This window comes from Rhipicephalus sanguineus, chromosome 7, assembly GCF_013339695.2.
Source record: "Rhipicephalus sanguineus isolate Rsan-2018 chromosome 7, BIME_Rsan_1.4, whole genome shotgun sequence".
Lineage (NCBI taxonomy): Eukaryota > Metazoa > Arthropoda > Arachnida > Ixodida > Ixodidae > Rhipicephalus > Rhipicephalus sanguineus.
In genome coordinates, this window is record NC_051182.1 from 167,037,354 (window position 1) to 167,060,124 (window position 22,771).

The following is a 22,771-nucleotide window of genomic DNA, read 5'->3' on the forward strand; positions in this document are numbered from 1 at the left end:
GTAGGCACTGCTTGGTGCTAGTTTAAGTGTGTGTGCGGTATTCTTTCTTACATATTTATGGCCACAGTTGGCAAAGCCCTCTAATTGATCATAAATGAAGGTAAGGTGTGCAAACACAAAAACAGTAGAGAAGAGAACAAGACAACACAAATGGTATTTGTGTTGTCTTGTTCCTTTCCCCACTGTCTGTGTTTGCACACCTTACCTTGTTTTATGATGAATCCTTACCGACTGTGTCTAAACCCTTTTAAGCAGTTCTTTGTTGCTCTGAACCATTCTTATTGGGTTTTCTGTATGTTAGAGGTCTGCCTTGGTGTGTGATATGTTTCATAATGAACATGTTGAGCTTGGACAAAACAAATTGATAAAAGCAGACTTACTATTAGTTGTCTCGTTACTCAATACCAAACATGTTCCATCATGATAATAAGGAATAGCCACCTGAGCATGAACCTCAGAACTCTTGCAAAGATGTCCAGCTGCCAGCTATAGCTGTTACTGTGTTCTTCACTATGTCAAGAACATGAAACAACATATTGTCACTTTGCCGTTGCACGAGCACCGTGTTAATGCTCTCGTGTCTCCTCGCTGACTGTGCAAAAAAATCTCGTTCAGGTGGTGATAAACGTGGCGGATCAAGGCAGTGTCATTTGTTGGGACTTCGACATAATGAAGGAAGACGTGTCGTTCACCGTGTTGCACACGACTCGTGAGCTTCCCCCGCCCAAGACGACCTCTGCCGAATCTGCGGAGGGCGACACTGACGCCGACGAGGAGACCGTCGGGTGCACCCATTCTCCTCTGCCGCTGACCATGTTGACGCTCGACACACCGCCGTCTGTGGTGCCAAAAGGCTGGGTGGCCGGAGTGGACTACAAGACTGTCGAGCCATGCCTCACGTGCCACGATGGCGAGAGTGTGCAGGTGAGGGTTACTTTATGAGTGACAAATGTCTGTGTGAAATTGTCAAAGGTTTAGCTTCCCTTGATTGTGCTGCAGCTTCTAATATGTAGATGTAGCAGCATTGGCATCGCATCAAACGAAGGGAGGCTGTTTTGTTGTCTGCTACACTGCTGGAAGCCTGGCATAGGTTGAAATTTCAATTTCCGAATGCAAGATTGTGCGTAGCAAGTGCTTTGCTCATTTAGGAGGCTTTGGCATCTTAATCGCACGATGGAACTTTTGCGGTGAGCTCCATGTTCAGCTGAGAGAACGCTTACGCACTTGGTGATCCTGCCATGGTAAGCTGTAGTATTCTTCTTAAATGTACGTTTCCTGGCTGGAATTGAAAGAAAGGAGAAAAGGCATCAATTGTCACAAGCTTCCAAAAAATTAATGTAATCCCAAGGTAGGTATGAGCAGGAATGACCTAACGGCTGTGACGTTGTGCAGGGCTCCCACGTGACCAATGCATCGGGCACGTACATCCTCCAGTGGCGACACATGGAGGGACCCCAGCACCACCCGTTCGAGTTTCCTCTGGCACCACACAAGGCCAAGGTGATGTACTACTATGAAGTCCTCAAGTCACAGGACTACAAGTGAGTAAGACGTGTTGCAGGGCGAGTTTCACTGGAGGGCTCCATTCACTACGAGTGAGTGGAGCCCTCCTCGTTGTTCTTTTCTGTGACTCAAACGGTTTAAAGTGACACATTTGGCTCATTAGTAGTTATTGCATCTTAACGTGAAAGCAACTTGAAGTGAGGACATAGAGGAGCGCTTGTCCTTGTGCATCTTTCTGTAACTTCAAGTTCGCTCTGCTATCACGTCAAAGGTACCTCATGTACCTCATGTGGCGGAGCAACAACTTGAAAGGCCACGTGCGCAGCTTGTGAAGGCTCAATAACAGTAGGTGCCTGTTTTCTAGAGTAACCCTCTCTGACTTACATGTGCTTCTTAATCGTGCTTTTATAAGCACTAGTAGCTCACAGACACTAGCGTTGAGAAGAAACCCCCCTCTGTAAATTCTTTATTGATATTTTTTCTAGTATTTAATTATTTTTCTAGTACAATATGTAGTTCTTCTATCAAACATTTCGTGCTCCTTTTTGAGAGCAAAATTTTCCCTAAAAGTTACACGGTAAATCACCATATCACAGTAATCTGGAATGACAACTGTATGCAGTAAAACAAGAGTGGATGTTCTAGACCTACAAAAGTTATGGTATGTTGAACATTTGCGAGTGAAATCTCAGCTTGACATTGAATCACTTGCAAATTTTATTTCAGATACAGTAGACTCTCGTTAAACGGAACCTAAAGGGACCAGGAAAAGGTGTTTCGTTTAACAGGAGTTCTGTTTTCTGAGAGATGAAAAGGGGTGCAGAATTCAAGTACAAAATTGATCCTGTTAGAGGAAGTTGTTCCGTTTGAGCAGCAATTTCATTTAAGATTGGAATAACAGAGTGCTGAGCTAGTTGATAAGTATTCATTCTGAAAGACAGGGGGCGCAAATACGGACACAAAAAAGAAGTCAAGACAGCACAAACGCTGTGGTGTCTTGACTTCTTTCTTGTGTCCGTATTTGCGCACCCTGTCTTTTAGAATGAATTCGTTTAAGAGATTTCCATTGGGGGCGGGGGTGTTTTGGTTTGTTTGCTTTCTTTTGTCGTTGTCGTTACTCGGCCTTTACCGACCCCCAAGAGTAACGGCGTGACACCACTACTCTTGGCCGTACGCTCCGAACACCACTGTGGGTGCAAGCACTGCGAGCTGCATGCAGGGTGCCACATCCTCGTTTGTCTCGCGTCATGTACACTTCGCACTGCTGTGCACGAAAACTTGGTCGACCACCGTGAAGGGACGGCAAGCCTTCACGCGCAGCGAGGGAGACCCTAGGCGGGGACACTCTCCAAATTAGTGGTTTATTTATTACCGGGATTTTAGTGCAATGAGTTCAATAGTCCGATACAACCAATCGTACGTAACATAATTATTCAGTACAGGACACTAATTAGCTAACACAAGTTACATAGTATATAAATTAGTGGCCGCGAATGGCACACATATAAAACAAACAAACAAAGAAACAAATTTGGGGAGCTGACCTACCCTTCGGCCAGCACTCCCGCGATCTCGCACCCCAGAGCAGAAGAAACAGAACAGACATAGGAACAGTTGAGAGAAATACATGGTGCACGATCGCGAGGCGCTGCCTCAGGACTTTGAGACTGCGGAAGGGCGCGCGAGCCCGCCGAAGCTGGGGGCCTGACGAGACGACGTAACTGCTGGCCGGCGACGAAGAACAAAGAACAAAGGATCGCTGCTGGACGGAGTGGCCAAAACGCATACGCACCCTCCGAGGTCCCGAAGTGGTCTCCCCAACCCCGTCTTGCACCCCCGCTTCTCGGGCGAGCGCGAACAAGGCCCGAATTCTGCCAAAATTAGGCCAATGGGACACCGTGTTAAACCTATGAGGGGCGGGGTGGCAGTGAAGTGACGGCGATTTATGAGCAGCTGTCACCCGTCCGGTTGGGAGGAGAGTGGTGCGAGAATTCTTCAAGGGAAAATGGGCGTCGAGCAACTAGTGCAGACGCCTGAATTTCCACACCGTTTACTGAGAGTCTACTGTATACGATCAGGTGATGTTCATGGCATTCATCACCTTGTAGTTGTCTATGTTCGACTTGCTGGCCATGTTGTTTGCTACCTTTTTCCTCGACACTCTAAGTCGTAGTGTGCCAGCACAGCCGTGGGTCATGCATTTCCGCCTGTCTCACCCCCTCCGCAGGGGTTCCGTATCCAGCCTGCAGTCTTCGCACAGCGGCAACACGTGCAACTCGTCGAGCGACCACTCCTCCGCGCAGAGCTCGTGCCCGTCCAGGTGATGCCAGTGATGTCGGGACCATCTGCTCCTGCAAGTCCTGGCACAGTCTAAGGGGAGGTGACAGTCGGTCACGCCCAAGAACATTTTGCCCCTTGTACGAGGGAAGGTGCCGATGTCGTCTTCGAACGACTACGGCAGCCAGTGCGTAGTTTGTGCACGCGACATGCCTGGTGCTGTTTTATGCGAATCGAGGGCATGAATTATTTCACGTTGGTCCCGCCCTAGGCAGTACGATAAACCCCGTACCGTTAAGCGCACAGGCCCGTAGGAGTGACCCGCCCTATTTTTCTAGCGTGTCCATTTTATTAGAGTCTTTCCCCGAGCAGAGCCTCTAGATTTGTACGAGTCACGCTAGACGTGGCACGCACTCGTGCCGTAGTCGTATTTTACCCGTATTCGTGATTTTTCGTCCCGGCCCGTCTTGTCTAACGTACTTGTAATAACATTTCATTAAATCGGTGACCTCCGTTTTTAAGCGTAATCCTCGTCGAGACATGGTTTTACGGCCTGAGTGAAACGGTGCTCAGAAATTACGGCAGTGGCCCGTAAGAAAAAACAGCACAACGCAGTGAGCTGTGTTTGATGACGTTGACGTCAACATTGCCAGCTGGAAGATTTCAGCACTATCACCATCACTTGGCCCATGCCTTGACCATGCCTCGGTACTGTTGTTTGTGAAAGGTGTTGTTAGGGTCTTGCGAAGCACATTCCAAGAGCAGAGTTAAAAAAACAAAAAGAGACAGGGCCAAATATTTTTTTCCACTTTATGGATGTGATGGGGTAACAGGATTTATCTTTCCAAGGTTTGCATTGTCCACAGCAGAGATGCCATGACAATGTCGTTGTCTATCAAAGTATTTTATATGCCGTGCTGTAAACATCCTGCTTAGCGAATATCGTGCGCAATATGGCAGCCACCCAAGAGGCGGAAGCTTTACCTCAGACACTCGTGTCCAAACTTTCGAAGCTACTGCATGAAATATACAACTAAAGTTTAGTGCTTGATAAGAACGTAGCTCTAATTCAAGCCCTTTCTGTGACAAGAGTTATGTAAACTGGCTTAAAGGTTCATGTGTTGCTCATAATATAGTGTAACGACCTTAAAATTCTGTGAACTTGCTTCAGTCAGGCAACACTGGCATATGAGATTTGCTTAGTCAAGCGTCACCTTTGTATAACTGGTGCCTTTGTGGGAGAGCTTGCATTGTACACGATTTGTATGTTGTTAATGCACCAGCGCTTGTGTAAAACTGTGCTGTCAAGTGGCAGTGTGACACTTGTGTCTTTCTCAAAAATTGTTATTTGTAGTGCTGGTAGTATTTTGTTGAAACCATTATGATGTGACGTTTCCTTTTAATGGACAGCGATGAGATTCAAGACCAGGCCAATGAAGAAATAGTTTGATCGCAAGTTTGGCTGTGCTTGAGCACAGCCGAACTGTGCATTAGCTGGGCTTGCTGTTATCTTGGCATTCAGTTACTGCTTTATTGCTTTTTACATTTTTTTTTCTTTTTTTCATCTTGTAACGACATTCTGCATAGTATACGCTCTTCAGAGTTCAAAGTTATACTGTATGTGTTTAGAGTGTTTTATGAAAAAGAACAAACGTAACTTAAAAAGTGATCCTGAAATGAGTGCATTGTAAATTACAAACTAGAAAATACGTATTGCAAGCACATTCTAGGTTCCTCATTGCATTTTACAGCAAAGAGGCAGAAAAATGAGCTACTGCATGAAAAGCTCTGCACTAAAAACACTATATGTACTCTGCTGCACGTTAACGAATGAAATTTTGAAAGCAAAAAAAAAAAAAGCACAGAAAAAATGACACAGGCGCACACATGGACGTAACAAATCGCTGTAATGGGACCGATATGTCAAACAAGATGTTATTTTACTCACAGTAATTTCGTGCTGTTAATTCCATCTTGGTCTGGGTCAAATTCGTCACTGAGTTGAATTAACTCTGCTATAAAGCAAAAACAGTGAGAAAACAATTTTGTGTCAGTGTGGCTTTGTAAATGATAGATTTATACTTTGAAATGTTGTCACGTATAATACTAATGCTGAGCAAAGCGTTTGTGGCAGAGGATGGCTATTAGTGTGAGAACCCACTCATAAGAGAATGCAAATGTCTTTCTGAGAGTTAAACTGCATTCCAACCTTCGTTAAGTTTTGTCTAACAAAGAAACGAACCCCTTGCTTTCATTCAAACTACATTTGCGCGATTTCTTTCATGGCAGCATAGATCAGTGAGCCACGCTGGTTTATACTATTCCAGTCATTATGCGCAGTTTAAACTGTATAAGAATGGTACCCCTTCTCCGTCTTCCCCTGGCTGTGAGGTTCTTAGGCAAATAATTTTAGCTGTCTAGATGAATTCAGTGTCTCCCTTTATGGAAATTGTTGCTAAGGATGTTTAATATGTCACTTGGCCATAAAGGGATCTGAGAATGTCACCTCGTATGCTTCCCTCACCGAGCAGACCTTCAATTTCTTGTTGGGAAGTCTGAGGTAAAGCTTCGCAGCTTCCGCTAGCACATCTTACATTTATACAAACATGTGCATGGTGGCACTCCTGGTCTTAGCAGCACAGTCAAGCCTCAATATAATGAACACTGGATATAAGTAAAGGATAGCCTTGCCATTGTTACAGTGTTGCAAATTCCAGTTTATAACTAATTATCGGTTATAACGAAGCCGTTTTCATGTCGGACACGACTTCGTTATAACCGGGTTTGACTGGTTCTTGTACTAGCTCTTAGTGCATGTCTAGTATCCCGACAGGGGAACTCGCGCAGGTTTAGTAACAGGACAGCTGAAAAAGCATTAAGCACGCACACACCTCACTGGAATAGTTAGGTTAAAAATGGTTAGGTTAGATGTTGCTGATATCAGTAGTGACATGTGAGAGCGCTGCACAATGGCAGCACAAAGGAAGACAGACCGGAGGAGGATGCATCCTCTTTTTGGCTTCTAGCAGTCAAACCAGATACACGTGACTGTTTCCGACAATGACTGGCACAAACCGTACCTTCGACCACACACTGTGCCGCCATTTGCTTTTCGTTTGTGCGCACCGCACACTGTTGCCATCACAGAGATTGAATTCTCTGCCCCTTATGTGGTGCTATGGCAGCAGCATGCTAAAGCCTTTTCTGTTCATGTCGCACTACATAGCATGTGCGTAACCCTGTTGTGTGGGCGAGGATATGTGTTAATGGGTAACATACTGAGTTGCTAGTAAGCGCGTTCCTTTCATGAGCTGCCATGTCATTTTACAGTAACGTAATGAGTGCTAAAGGACTCCTCTTTGTAATAACGTTAAGCAGCATCCGTATTTTGTGTAGCTAGCGTTACAGTTTCACCGCTGACAAGGCAGATGAGATGAGGAACACCAGTGCACACAGAGATACAGTGATTGCCAGTAGCATTTGCAGTCATTAAGTCATTATCTGGAGCACATGTTTCGGATACTTCTTCATTATGGATAGGGTACTGCAGTGTTGGCCAGGGTGTGCTATGGCAGTTTGAGTACGCAGCTGAAATATGACAACACCCTCTGTCATTTTCAGCGATAGCAGACGTACAACACATCAAGGCATTCCCTGTGCATGGGCTGTAACGTAGTCAGGAAACTGTCTTGGGGGGGGGGGGGGGTAACAACACCCCTGGCAATGCAGGCCCCCCCCCCCCCCCTCCCCCCATTGCAACTGGCAATGCCTTTGTCCATAGGCATATGCGTTCCGAGATGCCCACTTAAGTCAGATGCTGGCCATAATGGTGCAGTTGCAGTGTGCCCAACTAGAAACATGTTCCTCGGCCTGCTGCACTGTGTATTACAGCACTGCACTTAGCACAGTTTCAGTACTGGTTGCCCATGGATGGCACAGTAGCACGTCATCGTGGCAGATGTTGAGGTTATCAGAATGCTCCTAGAATGTGTTTGTTGGGAGTAGTGCAGAGCCCTTTGCACCAACAGCTCCTCTTGTAGCATGTTTTATTGCCTAGCAGAAGCAGTAATACATTGTCGTTGCTGAGAAGTGCGTGAATTTATCAGTACTAAACACTGAAGATCTGAAAAATTATAGTAGTTGCAAGCACAGCCTCTTCACTTGGCACAGTGTGAAAGTTCATGACAAAGCCCAAAATTTCATGCATGTCATTCAGCAGAGCACTGAATATACCTGCAGCTGTTATCTGACATGAACTGTAAGCCGCATTGATAAAACTCTTTCTTCATTGTTGATTGAGGGCTTTCGAACTCTATCTGATTTGTCATTATGTACGATTACTGGGTACAAAGTGATTTATAGGACAAAGGCACGTGTATATAAACAAGCAAAGGTAGGTAAATCAATGTGTTTTTTGTCTTGTGGCCTAACACAAGGAATAATTCCGCAAACTGCATAAGTCCTGACAGTGTGCAGTCTTTGCACTTCCTTGACAGGCAGTATATTAGAAGGGATCATAATCCTGCTTTTTTATAAACTCCCTTCCCTTTGCAATTTCACTTTTCTCGTTTATGAACACTGCAAACGATACCAGGCAGGGTAAGCAAAAAAAGATTGCCACAAGAGATCTGTTAATAAAATGAAAGAGTAATTCTTCAGATCCTGGAACAATGCCGCGAATACAGGGTTTCTATTAGCTGCACTGGGTGGCTACATGGTTCCTCCTGTTCCGGTGGTTATTAGAAGGCTTTTTTCCCATCTTTATGCGTGCGTGCACATTTTAGTGCCCGATCCCACACTTGCGAGAATATTTCATACCAGACTTCGCACCTGCTCGTTTTTATCAAGCAGCTTATCTGATGAAACGAACGCCCGGAGTTCCGCGTTGGGTGTTCTTCCGGATAAACCGCTGGATCGTTTGCACTCCGAATTCCGCGCGGAAGTGGATGCGCTTTGATACCATATCTGGGTGCTTTTCTTGATAGTTCAGCTGCTGTGATGGCTGACAGACAGAAAATCTAGAGTTTGCTTGGATGTAGCAATGGCACTCTCCGTCATTGTACAGGCAACATGCAGCATGTGTCTTGATTAGTCATTGAAGTGCTGTGTAAATGTGTGGTGAAATGAAATGTAAAGTATTTCTGTGCCCTACAAAGCTTTGTGTGTGCTAGCTAGCTAGCTCGTTCCTACAGTAGCTTGAGCCGCCCCCTTGCAGTAGAGACTTCGGTTTGTTTCTTCCATTATCCTACCGTATGCCAAATGCCCCATCGGCAAATTTAAAACTCTGCGCCTGTGCTTCCCCTTGTTCATACTGAACACTTCAAAGCATGCATTGTTGTCCCCCATCTGCATGTTGAGTGTGCTTCATTATGTAAGTCTTCCACTGGTGCTATTGTTGAGGCAGGCAGCCAAAAACCACAAGCTTCCAGGCATCTCGAGCTACGTCCATGCATGTGAAACTTAGAAAGCCTTTGAGTGTAGAGCTGTGCCAGTACATATCCCTTGTTGTTCGTAGATTCCTGCCCACGAGTATGTGCAGCACCGGAAGTTGTGGTGTGTTTCTCGGTGCTTCCTCCAAATATTTCACCAGAGGGTGTGAGATGCGTCTGACGACGGTGTATCGGGCAATCACGCAGACGGAAAGAGGGCGTGTGTTTCCCCCAGTGGAACTACTTAAGCAATGTCCACATTTGCAGACAGGCACAGAAGGCTGAATTGAACTGCGATGCACAGAATAAGGTACTTGCTGCTTCTCAGCTGAATGACATCCAACAGAGAGCAGTCAAAATGTGCACGGTTCTTGTGTTCCAGTGATTGAATATTTGCCACTGTTATTACCTCCTTTGTTGTTTGCATCATGCTGACATTTTTTGCTATTTGACTGGTCTGTGGGCAGCAAGTATGGGCGATGTCAATTCGTCTTGCATGTTGATGACTGCTAAACTTGTAACACATACGTAGGACGTTTTGTACAGTGTTACTGCAAATGCGAGCATAGAAGTCTAATGAGCTGTTGTTGCCCACCTTTACAAGCGCCACTAATGAGCCAGTGTGACATTAGTATTGCTCTGTTGCAGTTTGCTCAGACACGCTTCCAATACTAACCTGCATTTAGCTTTGGGATTTCCTTTAATCATCTCTGCTGTAATTGCCGAACTTGACAGACGTAGGGTCCTTTTTGCTTGTGTCTGGTTGTTGCAGGTTAGTCTTTGCTTTCTATAAATCTCCACTATGTATTTTTACCTGTGTACTTAGCTTGCTTTACCAAGTCATTTTGCTTCTTTGTTATTTACAAAAAAAAATAAAAAAGAGCAGTGTGATCATAGCGCGAAAAAAATTGTGAACTGAGTGCGTCATCTGTGTTGAAAGCGGGGTGTGTTTTTCCTGACATGTTAGAAGCGAAGTACACCTGAAATAAAGCATTCAGCGTATTTTTCAAAGCAGTGTTGTGTTGATTTTATCTCGACCATGCCGCAGCAACGGGTTTCCATGCCATGACAAGCAGTGGAAAACGTGCTTGTGATGGTTGGACCTACCCAAAGGGATTCATTATGGGATGATTTCAGCGTGTGCAGAGCAGACAAAGGCGAAAGGAAGTAGACAAACAAGCGCTGAAATCGTCTCATAATGAATTCCAACTAACCCGCCCAGTTTTCATTACTTCTACCTAAAGGATTTTATTTTCAGTGTGCTGGTTTGCTCATTTGGCACACACTCTTAGCTGTACATACTAACGTGTGACCATGATTTGTCTTGGTAGCGCAAAAACAAACACAAGGGAAACAACAAAGATAAGTGTTAACTTTCAACCAGATGTTTACTTCTGATGCACAACAATTAATGAATCAACAGCATTGTGCATAAGCCACACAAAATCGCATGAAAGGAACAAAATAGCCAATTAACAAGGACCACCGTGTGATTTGATAACAATTTGATACAAGTACTCGCCAACACCAGTTTCTGATCTGCAGCCAGCATGTGTGACACCGAGATAGAAAAATTTCTTGTTCGACAAGGTGATAGGTTGCACACTTGCACATTTAACGATCCCGTCTAGCCATTTCTGCAACTCTGAGCTGGTCCGCATGTGAAACGAAAAAGTGCATTGTCAAACTGCTTTGCAGCCACCACCATGCATACCTGTAAACCAACACAGATGTCGCAACTATCGATCATTCAGAGAACACTTCTGTTTGTCCCACATATCGGTCACAACATCGCAGAATGAAAGCATATACTATTACAGCCTTTTTACATTACACGAAATGGACACAATACTTCGTGAAGTATTTCGATTTTTCTGTGGCAGTTGGGCGAGTCATTTTATACAGCATTGACATTGCATGTGGCACTGGCGTGCCAAGTTTTGCCTTTAAGCTCTCTCAGAGGTTCTGAAAATGAAACTGAAACACAAGTTTACATTTGCTAAGACATTTATACCGCAACCCTTCAAATGAAAAAAATAAGATAAAAAGAAACCTCCCCTTTCTTGTACACACACATAAACTTGGCCTAGCTGGGTCACAGGCTTGCATTTATGTTATGTCAAGAATACACAATTTCTGAGTGTACATCTATTTGAACATCTAAATAGCGCGAACTTCAGGGACGAAAGACAGGAGAATGCGACACACACAAGCGCTAACTTCCAACTGAATTTTATTGAAGAAAACACATGAATATATAGGGTAACACCACGCCTATAAGCGTGCCTTCCATTGCTCTGTCAGCAAAGGAACTATGTTTTTTGGGCATATTGCAAGATAGTGGTATGTGATTTATTAACTTTTATTTTGTTCTATGTAACTGGTGGTGTGCCTTTAGAGAGATAAATCTTATCACTTAGGAGTGAATGTGGTTACGTGGATGTGAAGCTGCGCAGGCGTGGTGTTACCCTATATATTCATGTGTTTTCTTCAATAAAATTCAGTTGGAAGTTAGCGCTTGTGTGTGTCGCATTCTCCTGTCTTTCGTCCCTGAAGTTCGCGCTATTTCGATGTTCAAATGGAGTACCAACTAGCCCAAACATGCACCTTGCTAAATTATATTTCTGAGTGTACCATTCAATGTGACAGATGGCTGTACAAATAATAACACCTAATAAAAAAGACAGCTTATTCACATACATACCCCCGGCCCCCTTGACCATCGGAGATGCTAAGCCCGTACAGCTCTCTGGGGCGACCTGTGGTCAAATTCCATTATAACGAGGTTGCGTCTGACACTACATTAAATCCAATATTTGTTATATGCTTCATTCAAGCTTATGCACTTACGCAGGCAGAATATATTTGTACTCTTTACATTTACTTCATCACATCCACACTCGTAATTTCAACGTTCAACTACGGTAGTAACAGTAATAAATTTTCTGAAGGCCCCAGCACACTCTTTAAAAGTTTCATTAGGAGTGTCCAACTGGCGTTTTACATTCCAAAACCACAATTTGATTATGAGACACACCATAGTGAAGACTCCGGATTAATTTCGACCAGTCTTAGGCTTTTTAACATGCACCTAAATCGAAGCACGTGGGTGTTCTTTGCATTTTTCCCCCATCGAAAAGTGGCCCCCATGGCTGGGAATTGAACCCGCACCCTTGAGCTTAGCAGCACTACACCTTACGTGCTAATCTACCATGGCGATTAAGAGGGAGAAACAATAATTAAGACTGGCCGTCACAGTTGATCACAAATGCCACAGAGCGTATCTGCACAATATTACTTGTCTATCAGAACACCAATTTGAGCTAGACCTTCATTGCTGTTGTTGACCTAAGAACAGCAAACGATTTACATACTTAAAAAAAAAGACTTCTGTTCTAACTGTTTTGCTGTGGAGAGGTTGAGGTCCATATTGACGTCTTCTCGTATTACTAAATTACTCCTTAACAACATAGGTGTGCGCACAGGGGTTGCCCCCCCCCCCTAGTCACCTAGGAGGGGGGGGGGCAAAATCGGCCTCTTACATTGACTTAGTAGGGGGGGGGGGCACTGTGATGAACCTTCGCCCCCTGATGGGGAACCCTGCACACGCCTATGCTTAACAATACCAAAAGCTGTGAGAGGGTGTGTGCCAAGTGAGAAAACCTGCAAAAAGAAAATACGAAAGGCACTGCCACCTTGAGATTCCTGCACCAATTAGCTGTGACATGGTGGATTCCAACACCATCTACTAGGGCTTACATAATTATTTTATCAGTAAAAATGGATTACATTGTGTTCTAATGATCACAGAGGCCTAATGTTGCAAATTACACAAAATTTTCGTCAATGTGGCCGAAATGCGAGAAAAACAAATCCATCACATCACAGTCACAATCAGGTGGTGGGGTTACAATGCAAAACTAAAAAAAATGAAACATTCGACTTCATTATCTTTTCTCATAGCAAGCCTCTGTCTGGGTTACTGTTTCACTTGTGTCGATAAATTACAAATTTCATTTACTCCTATTATACATTCAAACCTGGATATACTGAACCTGAAGGAGATAAAAAAAAAAGTCCGGTATATAGGTAATTCTATACATAAAATATGTTATAAAAAGTATTTCAATGGGATTATACAACTGTTCAATATACACAATAATTCGTTTTGCGTAGGTTCGATATATGCGGGTTCGACTGTAGCACGTAATTTACACAAAGCAGCCATATTCGTCACCATGCTCTCATACCCAGCTGTGATTTGAAGTGCACCAAATCAAGTTTGGCGAGACCACACGCCATACAATGTAGGAGTTGGGAGCTTTTCACTAACGCTGTCACGATGAGGTAGGTTTGCACTGGCACTTTTCGTCACATTTTCGCACAGATGGTTTGTGGTTGGGTGTCCATGGTCCTAGGCTATCCTTGGCATAAAAGTCCATGGGATAGCTTTCTCTCCAAGCGGTAGTCCTCACGGCCACGTTGGCCTCATAAGGTGTCAGCACAGGCTTGGCAAAAGCGAGACCCCAGTCGATCGACAGGCGCGGACACGACGTTTGCACCCAGGCGTCCACGCCCTCGAAGAGTTCCAGTTTTTTGGGAAATATCTCTGAGAGCAAGATGCAAACGACTTTCCTTGACGGGCATCCCGTAGTTAGTAGGGTCTCCTTCAAACCGTCGGCAACCTTTGGGTTTCCCTGACGGCCGAGGGTACCAAGTATGACGCCGAAGGTACCGGCCGTGGCTGCCTTCTCGATGGCTTGCCGACGGACCCTTAGCATGGTGGCATGGTCGTACCCTTCCTCTGTCAGCGTTTTGTCGTAAGGATTGTACCTGTGCAGTGAAATCGCTGAATCAGATTTTACCAATTTATTTCAACATCAACATTTTGCAATCATCTCCCATCTTATATTACACAAAGACATATCTAAGAAGGTCCTAGCACCTTAAACTACACATTCTTGCATGCACAAAGTAGAAAAGTCTAGCACTTCCTAAAGATATCGGACTTACAAACACTTGTAGACTGCTAGTGTGCATTTTGTGTATACACATTAACTGCCTTCTCATCATTATTTTTTAAAGCTTTCTCTTTTTTTTTTCCTAATTCATCCTTCCACTTTTCCTTTCTCTAAGTGTAGTGTAGTCAACCGGGAATGTCCTTGGTTAACATCCCGATATTTCTTTCACCTCTCTCACCATAACCGCAAAAGTAGCTCGTAGCTTTTGTGTACCTCCATGACGAATGAACCCTTACTGTTTAGCTGCTACTTCGTTATAACGAGGTTTAAGCCCAAACCCCATATGCGCGAAAATGCACGCGACAGCGACGAGCGATGCTATGAGCGACGAAACGAGCCGTTCGCGCGACGTGTCGCGTGGTCGATTTCGCGCGATCGCTCGGTTTTTCAGATTTGGAATCCGTCGCTCGTCGCCCGGAAGTGCTGTGCTCAAGCAGCCAATAGCAAAACACCGGAACAAGATGTATCAGTGACGTACTGCTGATTGTCGCCGCTTTCTTATCGACGCGCATCAACAACGTTCATCAACATGGTCAACGGCGACGAGCGCAACGTTGACGTTGTTGAACGCGAACCGCGGCGAATGTGCCCTCAGGGACGGGAACTACAAGTCCCGCGCCGTCTGTGACGCGGCTTGGCGGCACGTAGCAGCACTGATGGGATCGAAAAAAATGCTGCTAGACAATATGATAAACATTTTATGTACCATTAAGCAACAAAACATCGTATTTTACATTGCATACCGCTGACTACGGGCCACTTTTGGCACGAGTAAACGCCCGCATGCCAGCAACAGTGGAGATCGCTCGCTGAAGCCGTCGCGTGAATGGAGTTTGCCCATCCAAGCGACTGCTTGCGCGAAAACAATCTACGTCGCGTCGCTCGTCGCTGTCGCGTGCATTTTCGCGTATATGGGGTTTGGCCTTTAGCCCGACTCCTTCCTCTCAAACGTTCGCGATATAATTGGAAACTAATAAGTGTTGGGTTTTTACGTCCCAAAACGACGACACGATTACGAAGGACGCCGTAGTGGAGGGCTCCGGAAATTTCGATCATATGGTGTTATTTGACGTGCACCTACATCTATGTACACGGGCCTCTAGTATTTCGCCTCCATCAAAACGCGGCCGGGATTAGATCCCGCGACCTTCGGGCCTGCTATCGAGCACCATAACCACTAGACCACTAGAACTGGAAACTCGTGTAATGAAAGGATGCTTGCCTGTACATCTTGACACCGGGGTTTGCGATCATGAGAGCCTCCATGTGGAACCTGCCATCTCCGACGTAGATGGCTACTTGAGCATCGCCGACGTTGGGTGCGGTGCAGCCCAGGATCTCACCGGGACTCAGGGGTCGAACCTGCGGCGTCCTGGCGTCGTAGCCGTCACTCCTCAGTTCGGCAGCGACAGACTGAATGGTGGACACGAACTGAATCGTGCTCACGAACGCCAGACGAGTGTCGGTGCTCCAATTACGCTTGACACTCTCCACGAGATGCAACACGTCGATCTTGATGTCCACAAACACGTACAGCATCTTCAAGCCGCTCATTTGGTCCACGGGTACGAGACAGCTGTGGCCGTAGTGAACCATGAGCTCGCAGCCCAGAGCGCGGGCAGTGTAGTCGTCCACGCAACAGGCACCGTACGTCACGTCACCGAGGATTACGACTTCGCAGCCTGTGAACCTCTCCAGTATGTCGGCGATGGGAAGCGCGAATATCAACAAACCCTCGGGAAACTGCAGCGCGACCGTGCGAGCTCCTAGCTGGCGGATTCTCCATATCGTTTTCGGAACTTCGAAGTTGTAGTTCGACGGCAGACAGCGGAGGGCGTCCGCGATTTCGGGGTCATCGGCAATTTCGGCCGGTAATTGACTACTAATTTTCGCCGATGTCCTTCGAGCTGAGAATACTTTCCGGGCCGGGTTGGCAAATACGGCTACAGCTTCGCTTTCCCCCATCGCAGCTGTTGCAGAGGCGAGTGTTCAAAAACAAATGACTCTGGTTCTACGCATTTACATCTTTTGTACGATTCGCAGTAAAGTGCTCAGTGGGCTGACCACGCGGGCCACATTGTAAGAACACACAGCTAAGGAACAGTAAGAATGCCAGGAATGCTTAGCATGAAAGACTTGAGGGTGTCTTTTCCACGCGTGTCACCTTCAAATTGCAGCGTCGGCACGGTCGTCAACTCGGCGGTCGACCACATGGGAGAAGGATAATTGGGATAATCCGGATTCGGATAATCCAGCCGCGACAGCGGGGTCAGCCAACACGGGTCAGCGAGTTGCCGGAAACGGTCAGTGACGTATCGTCCTTCACGTGACAAATTGAACCAATGGTTTGCGTGCGTCGTTCCTCGGCTAACTCATTTTGCCGGTGGCCGGCAAAATAAACCTCCCCCCAAAGTTTTGTTTGCGACAGCTGTTCTCGGGCAGTTCTCCGAAGTCCTTCGCAGGACGGGACATTCGAGGTGGCGAAGCTAGCGCGGCCACTTTTGTGCGTGCCATGAGAGGAGGAAATTGGCGCCTATGACATTCGACGAGCTTCGCTCCACCAAGAGCGACGGATTGCGAGGAGTCGCTGACAACGTTCGTAATCAGGTCTGGCTCTTTTCTTTTAAAATTTCTTTCCGCTGGCAGGCATCGGGTTTCGTTGACTAAACGGGAGTTCCGCGCGCCAGTCACTCTTTCCGTGTCCTCTTCTCTTTTTTTCGCGGCCTGCATATCTGACTGAATCGTGCGTTTTTTTTCCCCCACTCGCGTGACCGGACGAGCCAGCTGCGGCAGCTAACTCGGTCAACACTTGACGCCTGGAGACCTTCGCCTCTCGTCAACAGCGACAGGTTTCAGGGCCATCGAGGTCGTCACAGCACTCTCATGACAGCTATGAAAATCCTGGCGGTCCTCCTCCTGGCCACTTGCGCCGTTGCCGGTAAGCCCTCAACTTTCTTGTGGCTATTTTAATCGAAAGCTGCCGCGCATGAAGCTGTTATGAACGCAAACTTGTCTACCTTGGAAGCCCTTTGTTTCCTTGTGGTTCCGAGAATTCATTCAGTCAGTGTGATTCCCCAACCGACACAGTTTTTCAGCTAGTGTGCGAGGTTTTACGATTTGTGAACTGCACGCAGGTCGGCGCTTATTCCGCTTTGCGTTTTCACTTACTGTGTAAAAACTGCGCAAAGCTACCTTCACACAAGACGTCAGTGGCTTTGTAGTTTGGCGTGCATGTAAAGCATGTTTTAAGTAACTGCGGTATGCTATGGTTACCAAAGAGGAATGGCTTTACAGCTACCTCCAGGGCAGGGATGCTGACAATTGTCAGAATTGTGGCGTGCAGCCACAGTCATCATAGTGGTAGACCAACTGTTAGTTTGACACTTGGGAGTTCTTCAAAATTCTGCGATAGCAATCGTTCATACACTCGTCTACCTTGATTGTCATTGCCTTCTCTTAGCTATAATGGGTTACCTAAGAAATGCTTTAGCATATTTTTTGTTTTTATTTACAACATACTGCAGACCAAAGACAAAGCAGGGGGGCATAACAAAAGCTAATAGTGGCAAAATAATTTCAACTTATCTTAAAACTTATCTGCGCATGGCCAGACATGAACTTGCCCAGATAAGTTTGTTTTAAGTTTTGTGTTTATGTAAAGATAAGTTTTATGTTTACTTTTCTTTTTTCTGCCGCAGTGCGCCCTTCAGTTGATAACTGGGTGTTTGTGTTGTCTCAACTTGTCCTCTTTTCTTGTGTCCATGTTTACATGCCTTTCCTTCTTTTATCTGGAATCCTTACCAACTAGCTCAGCTTTCTGTCACTCTAAGATAACACATTAATCTCTTATGACTGAGGCACTGGTTTGTTTTGCAGACTAGTGTATTCTCTCAACTCAGCACATTTGCTTCTTCGAGGCTGTTGAACCTTTCTCCAAAGCAAAAAGTTCATTTGTTTGTTTTTCTTGAACTTGTACCCATGTCACATAGCACATGTAATATTATTTGCAGTAACTGACATTCGTAATAAATGTCATGGCGGTCTTGCGTTCTTGTCTACACGGGTATACAAAATGGTGTTCGAAATTGATGTTGTTGTTTGTCATCTGTCCAGTTCGCTTCTTGTTATTTTCCGCTGATGAAACCGCAGAATTTGCTTTCGTGGCTGGCAGATAGATATCGCGTGCGTAGCACCACTTCGCTAAAACAGCTTGCAGAAATTGAAAAGGAAGAAAGAACAGGCAGGCATTTGTAAAAGTACCTGACAGGAGGTGTCAAGTCAGTCTGGGAACAAGAATATAGTTGCACAAAATGCTTCAACTATTGTGATGTACATCAAAAAGTTATTGAAATGTTAACAATACATAGCTTGCATGTGACGTCACAGACAGGTTCTTTGCACTGGTTCACAAACATGACGGCCACCATGACTTTTTTATGTCATTAGAGTCGCGCGTTCTTTGTTCACTCCCCGCTTTCTTCCGTTCGCCAGCTGTGCCAAGGGGAACACATAGGATTTGAGGGGGCACCGGAACTAATCTGATGTCACTGTTTCTTGCTCCGCGCATTCGAGCAAGAGTTCACCCTGCGTCTCAACCAGTTGGTTCGCAAAGATGGCGGCCACTGACGTCAATGCAAGCTATGTATACCGTTAATACTAAACTTCACACAGATTGCATTTTGCTTCAAGTTATGGACTTCGTGATTTTTTTACCGAGCCCCTCTCGTCGAGGCTACACATGTCGCGCTTGCATGAGTTCGGGGAAAACGCATTCAATGGGCGAATGGTGAATGTCATTTGCTATGCCTGTGCAGTAGCAACAAAGATGGCATTAACACCTAATCACATTTGCTGCGAATGACATTACATGTGACAGGGGTATTATCTCCTCTGCGAAACTCCACTAATCCTTACTTGTTCCTTGCGATCAGGTGTGGCAGCCCTTGCAACTCGCCACCGCGTGAAGCATGAAATTGCCTCACTCTGCGACAACAACATCGACCAGCACGCTCGACTCGACCGGCTTGTGGAGCGGATTCGTAACCGGCTGCGCGATGACGAGCCGTTCCCGTTGCCCACTGACATCGCTCCCCTTCGACTGTACGATGGCGTGCTGTGGGGCCTCAGCAACTTCGAAATGCGCCATCCACCCCAGTTGGTTTGCGGAAATGGCTATGCCAACCTCAGCATGCTGATTGGTTTGGTGCAGCCGCATGTCCGATACAGGTGAGGAATAGGGCAATTCCTGCTAGGCAATCCGCAGGTCGTCTGAAACCGGGCACTTCAGATGCCCCAGAAAAACTTAGTGTCCTCAGATGACACAGATGACAAAGTGGACACAGATGACCCCAGCTTAAAAATCACCCCTAAGGGTGATTTCTAAAGCATCTAAAAAACACAACCTTGTGGTCTAAGCTCACAAAAAAAAAAAAAAGCTGGCCTTTTCATTCTGCTAAGGCCAATGTTTGAAGAGAAACAGCATGTCGTGGCTTTGTGTTTCTTCGTGTCTTTGTCACGCTATGCTTATAATGGAGTTATTGATAGAAACTACTCATGATTAGAAAGAAAAACCAAACCGAAATGCTCTAAGAAATGGTATACATGAGTGTTATTATTTGATAAAGTACTTTTGCCTCTTGAAATTTATGAACTACACATAGTCTCGACAACAGTGATGTGCGTGGGTTCATTGTGGTGTCATTGTTTCAAAAAACATAAAATATATATTTTTTTGTTTTTAAGTGGGCTTATTATTATTTAAAGTTTTGTAACATAAAGACAAAAATAAGCATCTGCAGCACCACATAATTTTTGTGAGAAACAAGTGAACCACTCAAGGGCCTTTTCCAATCTTCCGTGTATCAGCTCAGCAATTCCTTTGAGTCTGTAGAGTTGTGGTGTTTTGAAGGTCATTGACTGGAAGGCCTTCCAAGTGTGCCTGTCATTCATCACTCTGGGCCTTCTGATAAAGTCTCTCCTTTCATGCACATCCAGGTGGAACTTCACGCCGATTCCCGGAGTCACCGGCCAGTTCATTGCGCATGCCGATCGTGCCACCGTGGACGTCTTTCTACAGGCACCCCTTAACTCTACTAACGCAAAGGCTTCCATCAAGTCGCTCAAGGTCACCGAACTCAGTCAGATCTGGGTCAAGGTTCCCAGTGTTCCCGTGGTGAGCTGGGTGGCCTCGCAAATAGGCAACCTGGGCACAATGATCAATCGCAAGAATTTGAAAGTGTTCCTTCAGGAAAACCTGCGCACCTCCATCCAAAAGACCCTGAACAAGGAACCCTTGTAAGTGCTGTAGGGAACAGGGCGACTGGCAGACTTGGCAGATTTCCTTTGCTCCTGCTCTCAGCCGACAACATTCATCTTGTTTGTACAAGAGACTAGCTGTAATATGGTGGTCCGCCTGGGTAATCCAATGCATTGTGGAATCAAATTGTGTATGTTCAGTTTCACTCTCTTGTGTCGATTTTTTTTACCCTTCAACTTGCAGCTAGTTTCTATGCTAGCTGTCATAGCCATTCGTTTTCATTTTGAAGTCTGCGCTTATTTGTAGGGATACCAGTGTTAAACTGGGTTTTTTTGTTATGCGTGGCATTTTTATGATGTCTTCACACAAGGCATTTGTAGTTGGCAGCTCAATCTTAGATTATCATTTGACATTTTTCATTTCTGTGAGTCTTCAGTCAACCAGTTGGCTTTCTTAGAACATTTGCCAAAGGGTTTATGATTTGACATAGAGAAAACTCTTCTGGCAAACATCTGAACAATTTAGTTTGAGTGCCTGAAACTTTCAGCGCTGTTGCTAAACGATGCATGTGATCAAATGGTTCACAGAGGAAGCTTGTGTTTGTACTGTGACCATAAATTCAAACGTGAATAACTAATCCTAAAGCTTATGTGTGCAATCACAGGGAATTGTAACATGTAACTGCTTTGTAAGCATTTTTTTAGAATGTAGTAGCCTATTGATGTAAGCTGGCCGCTGCTTTATAGTGCTACAGGCCAGCTATAATCAATAGATACACGACAATGGATGCCACAAAGCATGCATGCATTAGAGCAAGCCTTAATTCCAATTCAAAAAAGACTCAAGTGCACATTTCATAGCGTGAATTAAGCCACTCCTACAAATGTAGGTGAACCTGGAAATGAAACACTGCATCTGAGTGGTTCTACAATTGCCCACATACGCATGTATTCTGTTAGTATTGTCAGACACGAAAATATCGTCGTTATATCCGAAACTTTGTGATAAACATATTCATAACTCTGTATTAACGGCAAGCCTATTCATCAATTGCTTTGTTATATTTGTATTCGCTATACCGGAGGTCTGACTGTACATTTTTTTTTTTTCATGTTGCCTCTGCTCTATGATAGCATTTGTAAAGTTCGAGAACAAAGCAAATTGAGCTAACTACTAAGTGGTTAGAAAGCAGTTGGAACTTTAGGCTTACTTTCTGCAACGGTATTGCCGAAGAAATTTTTTATTAGTTGTCCAGTTGTCCCCTACTGATGTGCTTACGTGTAATGCATGAAATTTTAGTGTCGCATGAAGTCTGTGAATTTTGCTATGTCATGATGTCATAACAGTGTCATTGCCAAGCATGGCATCTCGATAGCAACTTTAGTAACAAGTATAGTATCAGTATTTCCAACTTTCATACTTGTCAGGTATGAAGTGCCATGTGTTCAAAGCGGGGGGTAATGCTTATGCAACTTCGAAAACTCCATTAACATCGAAGTTCAACAGCATTATTATGTGTCAGTGACCTTTTCAATAGACATGTTCACTGATGAGAGTTTGGGTTGCTTCAAATGCAACGTGACATGGTGCATGGTATTCATAGTAGCACACCCAGAGCCTTGAAACTTACTGGTGCTCTTGAGTGTGCATTAAGGGCTTCTTCAAGGAGGTATATGCGATGGACATTACTTTGTATAGTTACGTGGACAAAGATAGATGCTGCGTTTTTCACTTCGGTATTTGCCACGTTCACGAGTCTTCCACTTTTAACAGGACCACAATATACATACTGGATCACGTCAGGGTCATGTAATGCAGCTGTGGTTGCTGCATCAATACTCTTGCCTGTTTCAACAAGGAGGCCAATTAGCAAATATTTTGTATGAACTTTTTGTACTGCTAGTCCTTGTGTACAACTGTATAAGGTCACACAATTTTTGCCTGGCTCAACTTCATTGTAGTTTATATATTATTTTATGTTGTAAAAGCTATGGCCGTGTTCTGAACAAATAAAGGACTACTGCACGGCAATGGGAACCTCTTGTTGGTTGAGTTTCCTACTTTGGTCGAGCCAGAATATGTAAACGTTCTGGAGATGGTTTTGTGGAGGCTGCCCATATGATATATCAAAAAAAATTCCGAGGGTCTGGTACACTATGGCTAAGACGACTTGGAGGTGAAATCCTTAGTGGTTATGCAATAAAGGTACACTAACAAGAAAAAGAATTTTCCTCATATTAGTAAATTACTATCATAATTTCAAAATCGCCACGCTTGCCGCGAGA

General features: G+C 45.0%; 3 protein-coding genes across 3 annotated transcripts in view; 2 read left to right on the top strand and 1 right to left on the bottom strand.

Moving 5' to 3' along the window:
* Positions 1 to 10,220, top strand: part of LOC119400514 (SEC14-like protein 1) — a 34,228-nt gene extending 24,008 nt beyond the window's left edge. Inside the window, 3 exon segments of the mRNA XM_037667573.2 lie at positions 616 to 924; positions 1,393 to 1,541; positions 3,731 to 10,220. Of these exon segments, the coding sequence (XP_037523501.1) occupies positions 616 to 924; positions 1,393 to 1,541; positions 3,731 to 3,827 (555 nt within the window). The 3' untranslated portion in view covers positions 3,828 to 10,220.
* Positions 10,221 to 11,651: 1,431 nt separating this feature from the next.
* Positions 11,652 to 16,440, bottom strand: LOC119400516 (2-(3-amino-3-carboxypropyl)histidine synthase subunit 1). The gene is made up of 2 exons (XM_037667575.2): positions 15,453 to 16,440; positions 11,652 to 14,042 (listed from the first exon to the last, which is right to left on the bottom strand). Exons 1-2 carry the CDS (start codon positions 16,193 to 16,195, stop codon positions 13,547 to 13,549), a joined length of 1,239 nt encoding a protein of 412 aa, XP_037523503.1. The 5' UTR covers positions 16,196 to 16,440; the 3' UTR covers positions 11,652 to 13,546.
* A 184-nt stretch (positions 16,441 to 16,624) lies between these two features.
* Positions 16,625 to 22,517, top strand: LOC119400517 (uncharacterized). Its single transcript, XM_037667576.2, has 4 exons — positions 16,625 to 16,837; positions 17,015 to 17,168; positions 19,162 to 19,456; positions 20,225 to 22,517. The coding sequence occupies exons 1-4, from the start codon at positions 16,766 to 16,768 to the stop codon at positions 20,526 to 20,528; spliced, it is 825 nt and encodes a 274-aa protein (XP_037523504.1). The 5' UTR covers positions 16,625 to 16,765; the 3' UTR covers positions 20,529 to 22,517.
* Positions 22,518 to 22,771: the final 254 nt, after the last annotated feature.